At 49.9% G+C, this 19,472-nt stretch overlaps 1 protein-coding gene across 1 annotated transcript; it reads right to left on the reverse strand.

The window, feature by feature from the left end:
* Positions 1 to 5,662: 5,662 nt before the first annotated feature.
* On the reverse strand, positions 5,663 to 18,967 carry Prph2 (peripherin 2). Its single transcript, XM_021149850.3, has 3 exons — positions 18,328 to 18,967; positions 9,513 to 9,759; positions 5,663 to 5,897 (listed from the first exon to the last, which is right to left on the reverse strand). Exons 1-3 carry the CDS (start codon positions 18,906 to 18,908, stop codon positions 5,685 to 5,687), a joined length of 1,041 nt encoding a protein of 346 aa, XP_021005509.1. The 5' UTR covers positions 18,909 to 18,967; the 3' UTR covers positions 5,663 to 5,684.
* Between the last annotated feature and the right edge of the window lie 505 nt (positions 18,968 to 19,472).

Below are 19,472 nucleotides of genomic sequence, written 5' to 3' on the forward strand. Positions count from 1 at the left end.
TCTGTCTAGCCTTCCCTTGGCGGAGTCAGACTGGGCTGTGGATGATGATGCTTTCGACCATCACATGCCATTTCTTTAGATTTTAAATTCAGCTTCTGTTGGCTCTTCATCTTCCGTTCACAAGGCTTAACTGTAAAGTTATGGGAACACCTCTAGACTTGAGCCTAGTGCTAGAGCGCTTGCCTAGTGTGACTGAGGGCCTAGGTTCAGCCCTGGTACCAACCCAAAAGGAAAAAAAAATCATGAGCACAGCTTGCTTCTAAACAGGCTGAAAACATCTTCTGCTTTCTCACCTGACTCCACAGGAGCCTGGCATTAGCAGAGGTGACCCTGTGTTTCACTCCTGGGAACATCAGGGTCTGGGCAGTGACTTCCCAGGGAACGGCAGTCTTCACACTGTGGCAATGTCATGTCCTCCCCCTACCGACACGTCTTACTTCCACTTGTTCCGCATGTTTTTGTTGTAGAAATGTTTATATACCATGCTTTCCATATCAGGGGAGATCATGTGTTTAATAAATTGGCTATAATTTTAATATCTGTGGACAGTTGTAAAATTTGGAATGTATCATATGTAAAAATTTTAAAGATATTCAAATAAATGCTTTAGGTGTTGACATTGAGTTGCCTCCATCTTCTCCATGTCATTCGCACACACGGGGCCCCAGCAAAGCTCCCTGTGTCACCTTGCTGCAAAAGTGGGACAGCGATATTAGCCTAAAATTTAAGAAGCTTAAACTATTAGTGTCAGCTATGACCACTAGCCAGGCCACACTGACCTTCCGGGAGGCATGGGCGTTAGCTCAGCCCATGAAGTTTCCGGCTTGTCTATGAGAGTGGGAAGTCCAGGGCCCCTGGACCGCAGAGCAGTGCACAGCAGGTTTATGGGAGACTCTCTCGGCCTTGCCTGCTTCCCTGTGGGTCCTTGTTCTTCTACACCCACCCGACACTTGGCTTCTGCGATGTGTTCAAGAAGGAGACTACTCAAGAGTGGAATTCTGCTGTGTTCTCAGAATTCTCTTACCAGACTGAGTCAAAATACCAAGTTCTCCATGGGACACTGTCAAACACCAGGGTCTCCATTGGGCTTCCCACCTCCTGGTCATTAAGGCTAACTCCTGCCCTAGGCCAGCTGCCTCTCACTGACTGCTGGCTCGCTCTCTCTCTCCTCTCTCTCTCTCTCTCTCTCTCTCTCTCTCTCTCTCTAACTATATCTGGTTGGTTGGTTTGGGTTTGGTGTTTTGAGACAGGGTTTTTTTTCCCTGTGTAACCTTGGCTGTCCTGGAACTCACTCTAGACAAGGCCGGCCTCGAACTCACAAAAATCCAAATGCTGAGATTAAAAACGTGTGCCACCATAACCCAGCAGCTCTGACCCCACCCTTACCTGGGGATGTTTACTGAGGTATACTTTACGGACAAATTAACCCTCTTTAAGGATACAGGGTTGTTTACATCTTGGCAAATGCACAGTTGTTTAACCAGCACAGTTGAGAACTAGAACAGTCCCTGCAGAACATACCCTCACAGCCCTTTGTGGTCCCCTCCTCCCTGCCCTGAGTGTTGCCTCTCACTCCTCTGTCCTGCACCCTTTCCAGAATAGTAGGTGACTGGAGTCACATGAGGTGCCTTCCCAGCAGCTTCTCTGCTACTCGTGCATTTTAGAGCTGGAGAACATAGTTACTGAGCATTTGGGAAACCCTGAGTCCCATCCCCAGCACCACTAAAGCTACTGTAGCATTTACAACCTACATCCCAGCAGGTGGGTTGCAGAGGCAGGAGGATCAGGGGTCCAAGGTCATCTCAAGTACATGAGTTTGAGGCCTGGGATACAAGAGAGAGGGTTTCTAAAACTCTTTAAAAAGTCAAGTATGTTTGAGGGTCACACTTGCCTCTGGATGCTGATGGCATCCACTGTGCAGACCTTGGTACAGTCTCTAATTAAAGGCCTGGGTGATGTTTGGTGACCATCTTGTGATTACAAGCACTCCTATCTACATGGGAGCTTTGTGTGGACCCGGGGGTTTTTATTTCCTTGAGTGAATGGTTATGAATTTCCTTCCATCACGTTGCCCACTGCCGCCAGTCCTGTGTCCACAAATCGGGTACCCATCCAGGCCACTCGTGCATAGACTTCATACCTTCCACAGGTACAGCTCTGCCCTGACACACAGCCACCAAGAACTCCACTGCGCAGCTGGGCTGTGATGGCGCACGCCTTTAATCTTGGGAAGCAGAGGCAGGCAGGTTTCTGAGTTCGAGGCCAGCCTGGTCTACAGAGTGAGTTCCAGGACAGCCAGGATACAGAGAAACCCTGTCTCGAAAAACCAAAAAAAAAAAAAAAAAAAAAAAAAAAAAAAAAAAAAAAAACTCCACTGTGCTAGTGGATAGTAACTGAGAAACCCTGATTGTTGTCGCTAAGCTGCAAACCTGCTGGGCTAGCATGCCGGGTGGGTGCTGGGTGAGGAGGGGCTGGGAGCTTGCCTAGCAGAGCAATAGCTAATCTTATTAGCCCATATTGAGGTTGCCTGGGGTTTACGTGGTGGCTTAGTTTTGAGCTGGAAGCATGTCAAGAGAAGTTGTAGGTTCTTACTGAAGCCGAGACGACAAACTCCCAGGATTCCTGCCTTTCTGGTCATTGAGCATAAGAAACCATCAGCTGTTATTTTACTAGAGACTGTTTGGAAAATAGAAAACTGGGCCAAGAGAATGATGACGTGGCCTTCAATCTCAATACTCAGGAGGCAGAGGCTGGTAGATCTCTGTAAATTCAAGACCACTCTGATCCACATAGCAAATTCCAGGCCAATCAGGGTTACATGGTAAGACTATCTCAAAAAAAACTAAAATAAAACTAAGAGGCTGGGTGTGAGGCTAGCCTAGTCTACACAGCAAGTTCCAGGCCAACTTGGGCTACAATGGACACAGTCTCAAAAAGAAGTCTGGACTGGGGATGTCGCTCAGTGGTAAAAAGCCCGTGCTAGGGTGTAGCAAATCCCCATCACAGCTTTTAAAAAGGAAGGCAGTCCCTGCTTCTGTCTTTGCCAGTTACCCTGTCTGGGGCTGCGCTGAAACAGCTGTTAGTGAGTTTGCACATGAGCTTGAGGAGGGACCAATGTCCCGTAAGGAAGAGCCTGGTTGGTACCAGAGGATTACTTGGACTGGTAAGTCACCAAAAGGAACGGTCATCCTGTCAACTCTTGGCTACCTAAAACTACTTCCAATGCAGTTTATCCTAAACCTCTGAGCCACGTAACTGTAACCCAGCCCCGGGGACGCCTACAGTTACCTATCTGGGAGAATGATTGTTTTAGAAATCCAGCATGGGCCGGGTGTGGTGGCGCACGCCTTTAATCCCAGCACTCGGGAGGCAGAGGCAGGTGGATTTCTGAGTTCGAGGCCAGCCTGGTCTACAAAGTGAGTTCCAGGACAGCCAGGGCTATACAGTGAAACCCTGTCTCGAAAAAAACCAAAAAAAAAAAAAAAAAAAAAAAAGAAATCCAGCATGGAAAAAGAGGCTTGATTGAGGGGGAGGGCCGTGCAGTGGGCAGGGTGTTTAAGACATGGTTTCCTCTGTAGAGCCCTGGCTGTCCTGGAACTCACTCTGTAAACCAGGCTGGCCTCAAACACAGAGATCCACCTGCCTCTGCCTCCTGAATGCTGGGATTAAAAGCGTGTGCCACCACTGCCCAGCTAAGACTTAATTTTTTTTGAAGTTATTATTTCTGCATCGATGGGAGGGTGCCACATATATGGAGACCCATGGAGGCCAGAAAAAGGAATCAGATCCTGAAGCCGGGGTTAGAAGCAGCTGTAAAATTACACCTGCGGGTGCTGAGAACTGTCCATGTGTACTCTGGACGGACAGCAAGCACTCTTCATCGCTGAGCCCTGTCTCTAGCCCTGACCCCAACTCTATTTATTTAAAGACTGGTCTCATGTACCGCAGACTAGCTCTGGATCTTACTATGTAGTACAAGATTCCATTGAACTGATCCTCTGGCCTCCACCTCCCAAATGCCAGAATCAGAGAGACATGCACTGCCGGACCTGGCTCCTGCCTTTTTAAACAGGTACTGGCTAGAATTTGACATCCTGTGATGTATGCTGTTGAATAGACGGACAGTCACTTAACAGTGATTTTCATACAATATAGTTTTTAATATCTCTTAATACGATTGTTGACAGCATAGTTAGAAATGGGTCTAGAGTACCTTTCACCATAGTCTCAGCCCTCCTGAGAGGTGACGGCAGGACCCCGAGGGTCCCCGCCACAGATGCCTGGCTCAGCATCTGGGCCATTCCTTGCTCTGAGAGACTCAGAATACTAACCAACATTGGGGCCATAGTTCGTTGGGTGTACCAGCATCTCTAATCTGGTCTTCCCCCTGAGAGAGTTAGAACCACGCAGCACAGGCCAGAAGCAGCTGAGCCCTGTGGGATCTGGACACCATAGTCTGGGTGCCACCAAAATCATAGTTTTGCTTCCCCTGAGAGCTTGCCTGACATTCCCAGAAGAAACAGCAACTTTCCACACACGCTAGCTCGGAAAGATGACCCGTCTCCAGAATCTTCTAGATATGGAAGCATTCCCATAGTGCTTTGTGGGAGGGAAAAACAGAAGCTCCCAGGGGCCCTTGCCCTCCTGAACAGTGCAGTCCACAAGGACTGTTGTGGCCATCTGAGACCACCAGGAGGCAGGGCTTGGTCCCCAAGTGGCAGATTCTTTTTTTTTTTTTTTTTTTTAGATTTATTTATTTATTATATGTAAATACACTGTAGATGTCTTCAGACACTCCAGAAGAGGGCGCCAGATCTCGTTACGGATGGTTGTTAGCCACCATGTGGTTGCTGGGATTTGAACTCTGGACCTTTGGAAGAGCAGTCGGGTGCTCTTACCCACTGAGCCATCTCACCAGCCCAAGTGGCAGATTCTTAATTGATCACCACATCTCTCCCACAAAGGACAGCAAACTAACCCGGGACCTTCTCAGGCAGTGGCTCACCCAGCACTTGGTGAGTGGAGGATGCCGGAACATGCCGGCTAGAGTACGTGACTGAGAGTCTGGGAGTGGGGCAGGTATGGGACACTCACTGGGTTTTACTAAAGGAAAGTTTTTACCTCCTGCACCATCTATGAATTTCTATGTGGAGGTAACCCTCGAGACTCCAATACTTTTTAAAAAAATATCATTGCTTCTCCCCCATTGTGTAACATGAAACAAATAATGACCAGCCTGTTAACCCTATCATTAAGGAAAACAAACAACATGGCCCTTAGAGTTTTCTTATTTTCACCTTGCTTTTATGTTTCAAGTGATGGTTGGGATGCAGAACTTGTAGCTTAAAAGAGGCAGACACTACTGAGGAGGGGAGAGGCCCTTGGTGTGGCCAGTCACCTATGAGAGATCTGAACTCACACTTGGACAGAGCCCTGGACTGGCCAGTCCTGTGAGCGTTCAGTCCTGGCCATCTGCTGCATTGTTCAGTCACTCACATCTGGAGGCAGCCGTTTCACAAATGTTTGTAACCTGCCCTAAGGACCCTGAACTTCAAGGCCCACATCAAGGAGAGTCAGTAGGTGACCAGCTTTCTCGGGAAATTTGGACTTTCAGCTGGATAAAGGGGGTATCCACAGTCCCTGCAGTCCACTAAGTGTTGAGGAGGGGGAGAGGCCTCAGGCCATCAGCCAGCCTCTGGAGCTGGGCCTGCGTCTGCACCTTCAGCCTCCACCTGATTGCTCTTGCCCAGCTTCTTAAAGCTTTCCAGAAAGGCCTTCCAGGTCTCGGGCACGCTCTTCTCCAGCAGCCAGCCCTCACTCTCACACTCGGGGTCCTCCGGGTTAGACACACTCTCCAGCGCTGTGTGGAGGTAGCGGAGTCCGGCAGTGATGCTCACCTGGTAGGGAGAGAGGAGACTTAGAGCAGACATGAGGCTTAGCTAGGAGGGCTGTTAGGACAACGTGAGCAGTGGCAACTCACATCTCCCTGGATGTGGGGCTGGAACAGATGGTCACATTTCGACCCATCCCACCCTGGCCTCCCTTCCAACCCCCTGGAGGCGTTTAGAACATTTGATACTTTCTGCCTAGATCATCATGGCTCTTCAGTCACCTGTTAATCCAGAGCCGACCCCAAGTGACCTGTGCTGTGCCTACCCCTCCTCTTCCTTCTTCCTGCCCTTCCCCCCACCACATCGACCACCCCAGTGCTTCACTCCATAGTCCACTATCATGGTGTGTTTCTTTGTCCATAAGAATGTCAGCAGCGAGCCGGGCGTGGTGGCGCACGCCTTTAATCCCAGCACTCGGGGAGGCAGAGGCAGGCGGATTTCTGAGTTCGAGGCCAGCCTGGTCTACAAAGTGAGTTCCAGGACAGCCAGGGCTACACAGAGAAACCCTGTCTCAAAAAAAAAAAAAAAAAAAAGAATGTCAGCAGCTTTACTGTGTGGGATCACAAGGTCACTTCCTGGGCTGGCAAGTTAGCTTAATGGGTAGAGACTTGGCTGCCAAGGAGCACAACTTTTGTTTGATTTCCCCCTAGTGGAAAGAGACAGCTGACTCCTGCAAGTTGTCCTCTGACCTCCACAAGTGTGCCATGGAGCTCATATGCCCAAACATGTATACACGCACGCACACACACACACACACACACACACACAAATATAACCTTCTTAAAACTCACTCCCAGTCCAGGCATGGTGGTGGTGCGTGCCCTTAGACCCAGCACTCAGGAGGCAGGGGCAGGTAGGTTTCTGTGAGTCTGAGGCCAGCCTGATCTACATAGAGAGCTCTAAGACAGCCAGATCTATGTAGAGAGATCTTGTCTCCAAACAACAGAAGAGTCACTTCTGGGCCTGGAAGATGTCTCAGCAGGCAAGATCACTTGCTCTTGCAGAAGACACAGGTTCGGTTCACAGTACCTACAGGGCAGCTCAGAACCATCCATCACTCCAGTTCTGTGGGATCTGATGCCTTCTCCTGACCTCCACTGGTACCAGGTGGACACATGACGTGCATGCAGACAGCCAGGCAAAACACTCACACATAAAGTAAATCTGAAAAGATGGAAAATCATTTCCTCTTCTGCACATCCTGGGTGTGCAGTCATGAATGGATGCTGGTCTCCAGCTGTCCACGTTTCTGCACCAGCAGCCACGTGCCAGACTCTGGGTCCTAAAGTATCTACCAGCCTGCACGTAAATGGCTGTGAGGCGCCAAGAGACAATGACTGCATCTTCTGGCTTGCAGATTTTCTGAGGAGGTGACAGCTGCCTCTGGTGGATGGCATGGGACACGAGGCCAGGAAGAGCTGTCAGCTGATTGGTGGTTGGCATGGTGGGTACCATTTTTTCCTTTCGTTTTGTATTCCACTCACTACTTACCTCTATGCAAGCTCAAGTTTCCTGTGCAATTCTGGGCTGTTTAAGACTGTCCTCTCCCCCATACATTGGATGCACCCTCACACCCCAGCCCCAGAGCACACAGGGTGGGACAGTACCTCACCAAACATCTAACCGTGGGTGCACTGGGGTGTATGAAATTGTAATGATAGTGACTGGCCAATTTTAGGTATTATTATTGCCTGTCGAAAGTTTACTAACATGTTTTACAATGGGAGAAGCTATCTTCTCCTGAAGGAAACCCGCCACACTGTAGACTCTGCACTTGATAGTGGTCTGCCCCTTTGTCCATGTTTGATCATCTCCTGACTGGATTGTGATGCACAAGGGGTCAAGGCTAAGTTACGACACTGCCCGCAGCTCCAGCAGCCTACTGCCTGTGACAGCTCCGCTCCCTACAGGTTGAGGGTGTTCAGACTCCCTGGTCCCCTGAACTGGTCCCATGAGCTGGGTTCCAGCAGTGGTGAGCTAGAAGGTGACCAGGTGCTCCACTGCAGTCTACAGGACAGGCATCTTGTCATGGATCTAAGGTTGGTGACTGTCAACCTGGTGGCTAGCTGCTCCCCTCAGGACACTCATCCCCAAGACTGCCACAAGGTGTTATCAAGCCAGTAAGTGGCCTTGACATCAAAAGCTGTCACATGTGGCCCTGTCACTCCCCACGGTGGCTTAGAAGAGGTGTATAGATACGCCCTGAACTTGTCCATACACTACAAGAGAGATCCAAGAAATCTTCTCTAATAGAAAGAAACTTCCTCAGCTAATGTTTCTGTCTTGCTACATTTTGGTTTTAGAGAGTAGGGTTTTTTTGATGCACGAAGCACGAATTCACCCCCAACTAGTTTGTAGCCTGTTCAGCACCTAGAACAGCTCCCAGCACCATGTGTTAGCATTTCCTTCCAAGGATTATTTGGACAAAGGAAGATGGGGGTGTGTGTGGGGGTGCTGAACTTCCAGAAACTACAGAAAAGGGAACTGAGCCTTATAGATGACATAAGGTTAGACTAGCAGGTAAACACCAACTAGACTCTCCAAAAGTACAAATTGATTTAGACGTTCTTGCCTGAATGAAGGTCCCAGCATAAACGTACACGGGAACTCCCAGCAGTCCCCAGAAGTAATGCCGCCATCCCCGTGTAACAGTTTACGTAACCATCCAAGGCCTCAGAAACAAACAGGGGAAGTACTGGGGAACCCCAAAGTCTGGCTAAGTGAAAAGCCAAGCACAAGAGGTTGTGTAGCTTCCCATTGGTCCATGCATACCAGGTGTCCACAATAGGTACAAACGCGGGCACAGTTACAAATGGGCTGGGTGCTGAGTGTTACCGCTTAGTGGGTGTGAAGTTTTCATGGGGTGGTGGGCGAGAATAAAATGTTTTAGAACTAGGTTGAAGCCGGGCGTGGTGGCGCACGCCTTTAATCCCAGCACTCGGGAGGCAGAGGCAGGCGGATTTCTGAGTTCGAGGCCAGCCTGATCTACAAAGTGAGTTCCAGGACAGCCAGGGCTATACAGAGAAACCCTGTCTCGAAAAACTAAAAAAAAAAAAAAAAAAGACCTAGGTTGAGGTGGTGGATATGTGCTACTGTGAATATAATAAACGGCTTAAATTTGCACATGCCTTTAATCCCAGCATTTAGGAGGTGGGGGCAGGCAGATATCTGTGAGTTTGAGGCCAGCCTGGTCTACTTGGGGAGTTCCAGGACAGCCAGCTCTCTATATAGAAAGACCCTATCTCAAAAATAAAAAAGGAAAGGAAGAAAAAGTCTATTTTTTTTTGGTTGATTTTTACCTAAATACTTTTTTGTAAGTAATGACACCAGACACAATGGCACATCTGTGATCCCAGCTTTTTGGGGATACTGAGGCAGAGGATCATGAATTCAAGGGTAGCATGGGCAACATAATGAGAGTATGTCTCAACTGCATGGCAGTGGACACCTCTTTCATGGTACTGGGAAGGATAAGGAATTCTGGGCTAGCCTTGGCTACTTATCAAGTTCAAGGCTAGCCCAGATTACATGAGAGCCTGTAGGGTTTGCTCCCCAGGTCTGTCTTCACCATGTTAAACCCAAGTCTGGCAGGCTCTCTTTCCCTGCCCTCTGCGGACCTACCTCAAAGAGCCAGACGAGAAGTGTGACGACACCCATGGAATTCATGAGGCTGCTGTAGTAATTCAACAGAGCGGCCCTGCAGCCCCGCAGCCAGAGGTTGAGCTCCTCGGTCTGGTGGTCATAGCTGTAGTGTGCTGAGTTGTTGGTGAGCTGGTACTGGATACAGGGCCTCGGGGAGCTGGGGTTACAGCAGCTGAAAGGGACGCCATCCACCAGGTACCGCCCATCCACGTTGCTCTTGATGCGACTGGAAGAGAAACAGCCTGGCTCAGGTTCTGGGGACATCTCACCATGCAGCAGATCCTCCCATGCCCTGAGAACCTGGATTTTCATTCATGTACAGCCTACCACGTGCCAGCCGCTGTACTAGGAACTACAAATAGGACAGCGAACCTATTTCCTGGAGTGGATGTTCTAGAAGGTGGAGGCAGGATTTAAACCCTTAACCAGCCATCTCTCCCCTGCATAGATCACTTAAGACCAACGTCTGCTGTGGCTCAGGGCCTGTGCAGAGGCAGGGCATGGAGGCTGGGGATGGGCAGGGCATGGGGGCTGGGGACAGGCACAGCCCTCACCTCTATAAACACACTAGCAGCAGGGTCTCCTTACTGACTTTGAAAGGCAAGGCTGTGTCCTCTGCTCACTGAGCCGCCAGGCAAGGCTCCCAGCCACCCCACATGTCTGTATTAATTCATGTGTCTTTAGGGTCTGCAGTGCCTTCACAGTGATCCACAGTCCCAGAGGAAGCTCTACGGTGAAAGGTCCTTCCAGCCCCCACACACTGTACCAGGGCTTGCCAATAATTCCTCCAATAGCACACTTAAGATGTGTGTGTGCTTGGCTGAGCATGCTGGAGCATCCTGCAATCCCGACTCTCTCGGGAGGTGGAGGCAGCAGGATCAGTTTGTTACCCTCAGCTACACAGCGCCTTCCGGGCCAGCTCAGATTACAAAAGGCTGTCTCCAGAGATAAATACATAAATAAAGGCTAAAGAGACAGCCCTCTTGGTAAAGAGCTAGATCACACAAGCAGAAGGATCTGAGTTCCATCTGCGGATGTGACAGCTTGGGCTTTAGGGACTCAGATGGATTCCTGAAACTCACTGGCTAGCTAGTGTAGTTCCAGGCCAGTGAGAGAGACTCTGTCGTGAGGAGGAGGAGGAGGAGGGGGAGGAGGGGGAGGAGGGGGAGGAGGGGGAGGAGGGGGAGGAGGGGGAGGAGGGGGAGGAGGGGGAGGAGGGGGAGGAGGGGGAGGAGGGAGAGGAGGGAGAGGAGGGAGAGGGGAAGGGGGAGGAGGAGGTGGCAGTGGTGGTGGACGGCACCTGAGGTCACCTAAGGTTGTCCTCAGCACTCCACACACACCCATGCATTCTCGTGCATGAATGCCCACACACCATCATACTCATAATACACATGCATAAAATAAAGACTGTCTTCTAGCCCTCATCTGAAAGAGCCCACGTCGGGCTGGTGAGATGGCTCAGTGGATAGTGGGGCTTGCTGAGCTTGGTGACCTGAGTCTGATCACCAAGACCATGTGGTAGGGAAAACCAGCTTCCACAAGTTGTCTTCTGACCTCCGGAGGCATGGTGCAGAGCATGCACACCTGTAGACACACCACAGACACACACACACACCGATGAGGATAATAAGAGTTCATTGTTTTTAAAAACTGTAAAGCCCACGAGGTTGCCCTACATGCTGGCCTTAAACCTTAGAGATCTTCCCTCATCCATCCATGGAGAGTGTCCTGGATTTTTTTTTCTTTTTTATTTCAGTGAGCTACATCTATGGCAGCATGCTGTGGGGGTGGCCCATAGGGTCCATAGGTTTGTTCAGGCGGATATAGACGGTGAATCTATACAAGTGCTCTATGTCTGTGAGTGACCCCTTCTTTTTTTTTTAAAGATTTATTTATTATTTATTATATGTAAGTACACTGTAGCTGTCTTCAGACACTCCAGAAGAGGGAGTCAGATCTCATTACGGATGGTTGTGAGCCACCATGTGGTTGCTGGGATTTGAACTCTGGACCTTTGGAAGAGCAGTCCGGTGCTCTTACCTGCTGAGCCATCTCACCAGCCCGGGTGACCCCTTCTTAAGTCTCTGTCATGTAACTAGTCAGCCATGGGAGAGACAACCTGGACCACACCGGTCTGACCAAGCTCTGTCTGTAGACCAAGTAGATGAATGGTACCTCGGAGTTTTGTGAGGTTATCACCATCACCACTATCACCATCATCGTTATTATTATTATTATTATTATTATTATTATTATTATTGGAATTCATCAGTGTCTTACTTTTCTCTTACATTTGTTACTGTGTGTACATGCCTATATCATGACGCCATGTGGAGGTCAGAGGACAATTTGCAGGAGCTGATCCCGCCCACTCCTCCCCCAACTAAGCCATCTCACCTGTTCCCTCCAACTTATTTGGTTTTATGCTCTCTTTCCAAGAATATCCTTTGCCTTAGGGTCCACCTGTGGGCCTTTCCTATGAGCTGCCTGCTGCTTTCCACTGTCGGGATTAGTTAAGGCTCTAGGTAGGCTGCAGGCAGTGGCGTGGGTTATGCTGTATGTCCACATGCCCTTCATTTTTTTTTTTTTTTAACTTTTTTTTTTTTTGGTTTTTTTTTTTTTTTTTTCGAGACAGGGTTTCTCTGTATAGCTCTGGCTGTCCTGGAACTCACTTTGTAGACCAGGCTGGCCTCGAACTCAGATATCCGCCTGCCTCTGCCTCCCGAGTGCTGGGATTAAAGGCGTGCGCCACCACGCCCGGCTGCCCTTCATTTTTTATGGGCAAGATGCACTACCTAACAAATAGGTGGCATTAGGTGGCATGGGCATGGGGCGGGTAAAAGAACTGACCACTGACTTTGACTCCTGCCCTGTACAGACCAGCCTCTTCCCTTCAGACAAATTTCTTTTTTTTTTAATAAGACCATTTCTTTTTTTTTTTTAGATTTATTTATTTATTATATGTAAGTACACTGTAGCTGTATTCAGACACACCAGAGGAGGGCATCAGATCTCATTACGGATGGTTGCGAGCCACCATGTGGTTGCTGGGATTTGAACTCTGGACCTTCGGAAGAGCAGTCGGGTGCTCTTACCCACTGAGCCATCTCACCAGCCCCGACAAATTTCTTAATCCTGGCCTGCCTCGGCTTCCTTGTGCCGTGAGGATTATGTGTAGACCAGACAGGTTAAAAAAAAAAATGCTTGAAGAGGCCGTGGCACACAAATACAAAGTGAGGGTGAGGGTGAGCGCATGCGCAAAGTATGCCTCTGTGGGCAGTGGTCACGCAAGAGCCATCCCGAGTACTGGGGAGCCCACATCAGGTTATAAAATGAACAGACCAGAGGACAGACGTCACAGGAACACGGTCACTTGTGAGTTAGTAGCTGTTGTTCTTGGCCTTTGAGGGTAGCTGCAGAGCAAAATTCTCGCCAAGGCAGAGTGTGCAGACTATCAGATGCTCCTGCCTTCACCTCCCAAGTGATCACAGGCATGTGCCACCACACCCAGTTTACGTGGAGACGGGGATGCATCTCAAGGCCACCGTCACGCTGGGTACACGTGTATTCAACCAACCGAGTTCCACCCCACGCCCACTTCTCTGGGCTGCTACCTGGAGACAGTGAAGAAACATCATCTTCTCCGCTCCTCCTGTACCTCAGGAACCACTGCCCAGCCCCACTCGGGTCCCTACACTCACCCCAGGTGCCCCCAAGATGAAGTAAAGCCCGCCCACCTGCCTCACCCATGCCGCCACGAGTGTATCTGAAGTCACATAGCGATCATGGGGCTGAGGCCAGCAGAGACTCCTGAGTGTCCCCAACTCCCCACCTCCCCTTCCTAACCTTCGGTGAGCAAGACCCGGCTGGTCTCCACAGGACGTGATCATGTCTCCCTCAGACAGGGGTTCCCTGAGAACAGACTAAATTCCTTATATAGCTCCTCATTACCTGAGTGGTGTGGAAAAAAAAAAAAAGCTAAGCAGAGGGGCGGGGAGCTATACACCCCACTCTCTAAACAGCCACCAGGGTCAGCTCTCCCTCTACCACAGTTTCTTAGAGTCTCACTCTTTCTTTCTTTCTTTCTTTCTTTCTTTCTTTATTTATTTATTTATTTATTTATTATATGTAAGTACACTGTAGCTGCCTTCCGACGCACCAGAAGAGGGCATCAGATCTCATTACGGGTGGTTATGAGCCACCATGTGGTTGCTGGGATTTGAACTTCGGACCTTCGGAAGAGCAGTCGGGTGCTCTTACCCACTGAGCCATCTCACCAGCCCGAGTCTCACTCTTTAGATGAGTCACCAAAGGTCAGAGGTCAAGGGAATGGCCCCCAGTTCCCCCAGCTGTCCCCCTGTTCCTTGAATAGAATTAAGTCACTGGATGACTGAATCCCAAGTCACCCACTAAATTCCATGTTTCTCCAGAAGAGTCTGCAGGCTGCCTTGAGATTGCCCTGGCTGTGGGGTAGTCTAGAACACAGGCTCAAAACCTAATGCCCGCCCCCACCCCCACCCCAAGTAGAGTACTTTTACAGCCTGGGAACTACTCTGATATAAATAGCAAGCTCACCCCTAAGGAGCTCTGCACTGACCTGGCTTTGTCTTAGGAGGTGAGGGGGGGCCCTAATCTGCCAGAGGAAAGGAGGGCAGGGCCCTAAGTAAACAAGCAAGGTGATACAGGGATGGGGGCACAGCTGTATGCCGCAGGGCCCAGGGAAGTCCCACCTGAAGCTTGGCCCTTCCTCCCCTGTGCTAAATTGGAGTCCGTCTTCGGGACCCAACACCCCAATCTGATGAAAGAGGCTCAGCCCTAAAATGAGATAAAAGAAGCTCTGGTTGGGGACAGATACATGTTCCTGAGGACTGGGGTCATTCCCGGCCTTGGCTCCTCCTTCTGCAGATGTCAAGCAGTGACATCACAGTATGTCCCTTCTTCCAGGCTCATCCAGCACCCCCAGCTGAGGAGGGATGCCATGGCACAGTTACAGCCTCCGGGACAGCCGGCAGAACCAGGGGTGCGGAGGGAAGGTTAAGAGGGGGGAGCTGTGGTTTGGTGGGGCACCTCTTTGCTATATGGGGTACTGATATAGAAACACCAAGGCTCATGCATCCCTCCACACCCCCCACACTAAATACATACATACATACATACATACATACATACTTACATACTTACACACACACATACATACACACATACACACATATATGCATACATACACACATGCATGCATACATACATACATATACATACATGTTATTTTAAATTTCTTTTTAAAAGCTTTTTGTGGCTAGTCACATGCCCTCTGGCCTCATCCCTGCCATCAGAATCATACCCTAAGGTTGCTGAGAATCCAGAAAATAAAGTAGTCTATTTCTCAGGGATTGGGGGCTCAAAATACAAATAAATAAACTTTACAAACTTCAGAATTTCCTCTTCCTTTTTTATTGTTTTTGTTCGTTAGTTTGTTTGTATGTTTGTTTTTGGGTTTTTTTGTTTGTTTGTTTTTCAAGACAGGGTTTCTCTGTGTAACCCTGGCTGTCCTGGAACTTGTTCTATAGACCAAATTGACCTTGAACTCAGAGACCTGCTTGCTTCTTTTCCTATTTTCACACCTTTTACTGTGGTCAATCATATGTTCAGAGAGTACAATAGCAAAATCCCTCCAGGACAGTGGGATTAAGATAATTGCGTCCCAGCAAGTTGGTATGGTACACATTTTTTTTTAAAAAAAGACATTTTTAAAGTCTTTTTTTAAGACATACTATTGGGCTGGTGAGATGGCTCAGTGGGTAAGAGTACCCGACTGCTCTTCTGAAGGTCCAGAGTTCAAATCCCAGCAACCACATGGTGGCTCACAACCACCCGAAATGAGATCTGACGCCCTCTTCTGGTGTGTCTGAAGACAGATATAATCAATAAATAAATCTTAAAAAAAAAAAAAAAAAAAAGACATACTATTTATTGTTGCGGGGCCCAAGCATGTCACAGCGCTTGTGAGGAGGTCAGGGCACACTAGCTAGAGTGAGCTCTCTTACAGTGTGCCACCAAAGTCACACTGTCAGACTCAGCAGCAAAAATCTTCACCCACTGAGCTACCTTACCAGTTCCACCGAAGTAGTTCTGACTGAGTTAAATGTCCACTTGGAAATTTGGGTCCCCTGGTCATTGAGAGTAGAAATGACCCATCATTTCTCTACTCTCAAAGCAAAAAGGAATTTGAAATTACAAAGAAACTTTTATATTGTTCTTCAAAGACTGGCTCTAAGGAAAGACAAAATGCTGACAGAGAGGACTGGGGAAGGGGCAGCTGAAAGATCAGCTTCTGCCTCCTTCGTGAAAGAAAGAAGAGAAGGAAGAAGGGGAAGGGAGAGGGGGAGAGGGCGGGAGGAAGGAGGGAGAGGGAGGAGGAAAGAGAGGGAAGAGGGAAGGAGGGATGGAGAAGGGGGAGGGGAGGGGGAGGGGAGGAGAGGGGAGGGGAAGGGAGGAAGGCAGGTAGGCAGGAGGGCAGCTGTTGAGAAGGTGGATCAGTGGTAAAGCAGTTGCTTAGCGTGCCCCAGGCCCTGAGTTATGTAGGTCCCTATCAATGAGTGGGGAAAGGAAAGAGTCCCTAGGGGAGGACTTACTGCTGTTCTGCCGAGTGAGCATGGTATTAAACCAACTCCTAAGGCCTTACTACCCCACATGCGAGCGCTCTCAACCTCCAGCAGAAAGGCTCTGACAGTAGACAGTGAGCAGCAGAGGCTCACGACTGGCCAAGGGCAGAAACCAGAGACTGCAGAATGCTCTGCCCTCAGTGGAACATCTCTATCACACCCCGTCCTCCCAAGGCTCAGGGATCATCCCGGGGGAAGGAGACAGAGTGCACGAGACCCAGTGGATGGCTACAGGAAGCCAGTGCTTTCTAGACACCGAAGGGCAAGAGCATCTATAAACTGTTCGCAGCTTTTGACTGCATTCATGAGACCTGCTCGAAACCAAGCCTGAAGAGGTAGATGTGGACAGAAACTCCTCTCACTGAGGAGTGATTGACAACTAATGGCTGCCAGCCAGGACTGGGGGACGGGGATGGGGGGGGCAGTTTTCCTCAGGGGTGTGGGCTCTGAGAGACTATTCATGCTCTGGTAGATGGCCAGACATTTGTGCACATACCTATAGCAGTAACTAGACTCCATTTATTTGAGAGAGAGAGAGAGAACTTGAACCTGGGAGAGAGGAAGCAGGGAGGGAGGGAGAGAGAGGGAGGGTAAGGTGGGGGTTAGAAGGGCATAGCGTGGAAGGGATTAAAACACATCAGACACCTGTGAAACTCGGTCAATTTGAAAAGGAGAAAAAAGAAGCGACTCCATCTGGAGTCCACAGTTAGAAAAAGAAAAGAGAAAAATGGCAGAGATGGGTGAGACCCTCTTTCACCTGGTTTTAGCCTCTCTTGTGTCCAAGGGGCTACTTATTTCCTGGCTTCACTTCCTCCCAGCTGACTCATGCAAATCCCGCCCTCCCACCCTGTCTCCGCAGACTTGTCATCGGAAGGGCAGAACTGGTCACAATCCTCTCCTTGCCTGGGGATTTGTGGCTGTAATCTCCTTCCACAGAGAAAATGACATCCAAGCCGTGACCTTCACTGGGCCTCCCTCCACCCGAGGTGCAAAGTCTGGTCTAAGTTAGATGCCAGCCGCCCAGGAGCCTCTGGGGTGTCAGCCAGGGTATGTCACAGAGCACGCCCCTCCCTAGAGAGCATCCTCTGGGGAAGAGTAGCCTGAGCTGACGGCGAGGCTCATTCTCCCTGAGCCCTCCCCACCACAGAACTTCATCTTCATGCGCACACACACCAATCGTACCTTGGGAAACCTTAGCTGTGCTGTGCCAACAAACAAAACAGGTCTGTGGATAGCGGGACTTGCCATGCTGCGAATGCCCGCCTGAAAGGAAGTGCTGGGACCACCACGCCAAGAAAAAACGGTCTCCCTGCAGCCATCCTCTGCCCTCTGCGCACACTGTATACACGCACACAGATAACAACACACCAGGCATGGTGGCACATGCCTTTAATCCCAGCACTTGAAAGGCAGAAATAAAAGGATCCCTCTGAATTCAAGATTAGTGTAGTCTACATAAGGAGTTCCAGGCAGCCAAACTCCATACAACCCTAAAAAAAAGGAAGAAAGAGAAAGACCAGAACAAGCAGGCACTTAACTAACACCTGCTATACACCAGGCATAGACAGACCAGGCAAAGTACTCCAGGATCACAAGTTCCAGTATCTTTCCTTGAAAGATGGGTAGAAGACGCAACACCAGAAAGGAGCACAACCCAGAGCAGCTTGCCTGCTTCCCACCCTGCATAACAGGAAGATAAGTCACCATATCCAGGCACAGACTCCCGTAGGCACCTTTGGCCTTGTCAAACGCTTAGGAAACTAAGGTGCAAACCAGGAAATGTCAGTTCTATGACAGGCGCCACCTCCGGTAGAGCAAGATAAGTACGGGAGTGAGCTCTGAAGACCCCATTCTTACTGTAGGAAGGGGCCTGTGTTCTGGCTTTCCTGGTAATTCCCATCTATTTTAGCATATCATTCCACACCTTTGCCTTGCCTCAGCCGGATGTGAAGCTGAACCAAATGAGGTTGCCACCATTGAGGGCCAGACGAGCCAGGCTGCTGGCAATGTCACAATGGTCCAGCATAATGCCCCTCATACGGACATACATCCGTTCTATACTCAGTAGAGGGAAAAGGGGACTGGGCAGGCTGGGGAAATCGAAGACCTGGGTCGGAGCGGTGGCTACTCACTCTTTGACCTCCTTGGAAGAGAAGTCCAGGTAGCGATTGCTGATCCACTGAATCTCGAACCAGTCCCGGAAGCCGTTGTTTCCGCAGCACTTGAACTCAATCTGGAGCATGTCGATGGTCTTTTTCATGAAGCACCGGCCGGGGGTGTCTGTGTCCCGATAATACTTCATCCCATTCTTGAGTCCGTAAGCCAGGGTGCTCTCCAGGGAGCCCCGCAACAGAAAGCAGCAGAGAGCTACCAGGAAGAGGATGACGTTAAAGAAAACGCAGACAGCCAGGTACGGCTTGAGCCAGGGCTTCCACTTGGCATACTTGGCCGGGTCCAGGGCATCATAGCAGATCTTCCCAGCCAGAGAGTTGAAGACACAGGACAGAACTCCCACCCCTATCAGGGAGTTGGGCACAAAGTGGCTCTCAGAATTATTCATCACTTCGCTCCTCTTGCGGAGTTCAATCTTCAGGAACAGCCCCAGGCTGAAGAGTACGATGCCAGCCAACACGGACAGCCAGTTCATAAGCCAGAGCCCCTGGGCCAACTTGACCCGCTTCTTCTGGTCAAACTTGACTTTGAGCAGCGCCATGCTTACCGAGTGCGTTCAGCAGCCTCCCACAGTTCAGCTTCTACTCCTAATCTGAATGAGCTCCGGGGCTGGACCGCTAGGGTCTAGGGAAGAGCACCATGGGCCCAAGCTGCAGGGAGCTGCCCATTTTGGGGCCTCCCTAGCCTGGGATCCCCGTTAACTCAGTAACGGTAGTCAGAGCTAATCTAGGCCGCTGTATCTGCAGAGTCCTTCCCAGCCAAGGAGGGACAGTCCGAACACTGCAGATTAAAAGTGGGTTCCACAACGCAGTCGCTAATCTCTTTAGCCGGGGTCATCCCATTAGACAAAGCTATGCCAATTCAAAACATGGCCGGGAGGAGCCTCCGTGTATATACATGCTGGACCCAGCTCAGCTCAAGAATCCAGAGCCAAAAGGACAGAGGCTGGCTAAAAGAATAGGCTGGGCAGTTCCTGCACACCGCCGTGAGGTTCTCTTGGGTCTGTGAGTCTGAGGCCAAGAGAGGGGATTGGAGAGATGGTCCGTGGTTAAGAGCACTGACTGCTCTTACAGAGAGCTCAGACTTGGTTCCCAGCACCCACACA

This window comes from Mus caroli, unplaced genomic scaffold, assembly GCF_978045245.1.
Source record: "Mus caroli unplaced genomic scaffold, Mus_caroli_1 scaffold_18, whole genome shotgun sequence".
In the NCBI taxonomy this organism is placed as follows: Eukaryota; Metazoa; Chordata; class Mammalia; order Rodentia; family Muridae; genus Mus; species Mus caroli.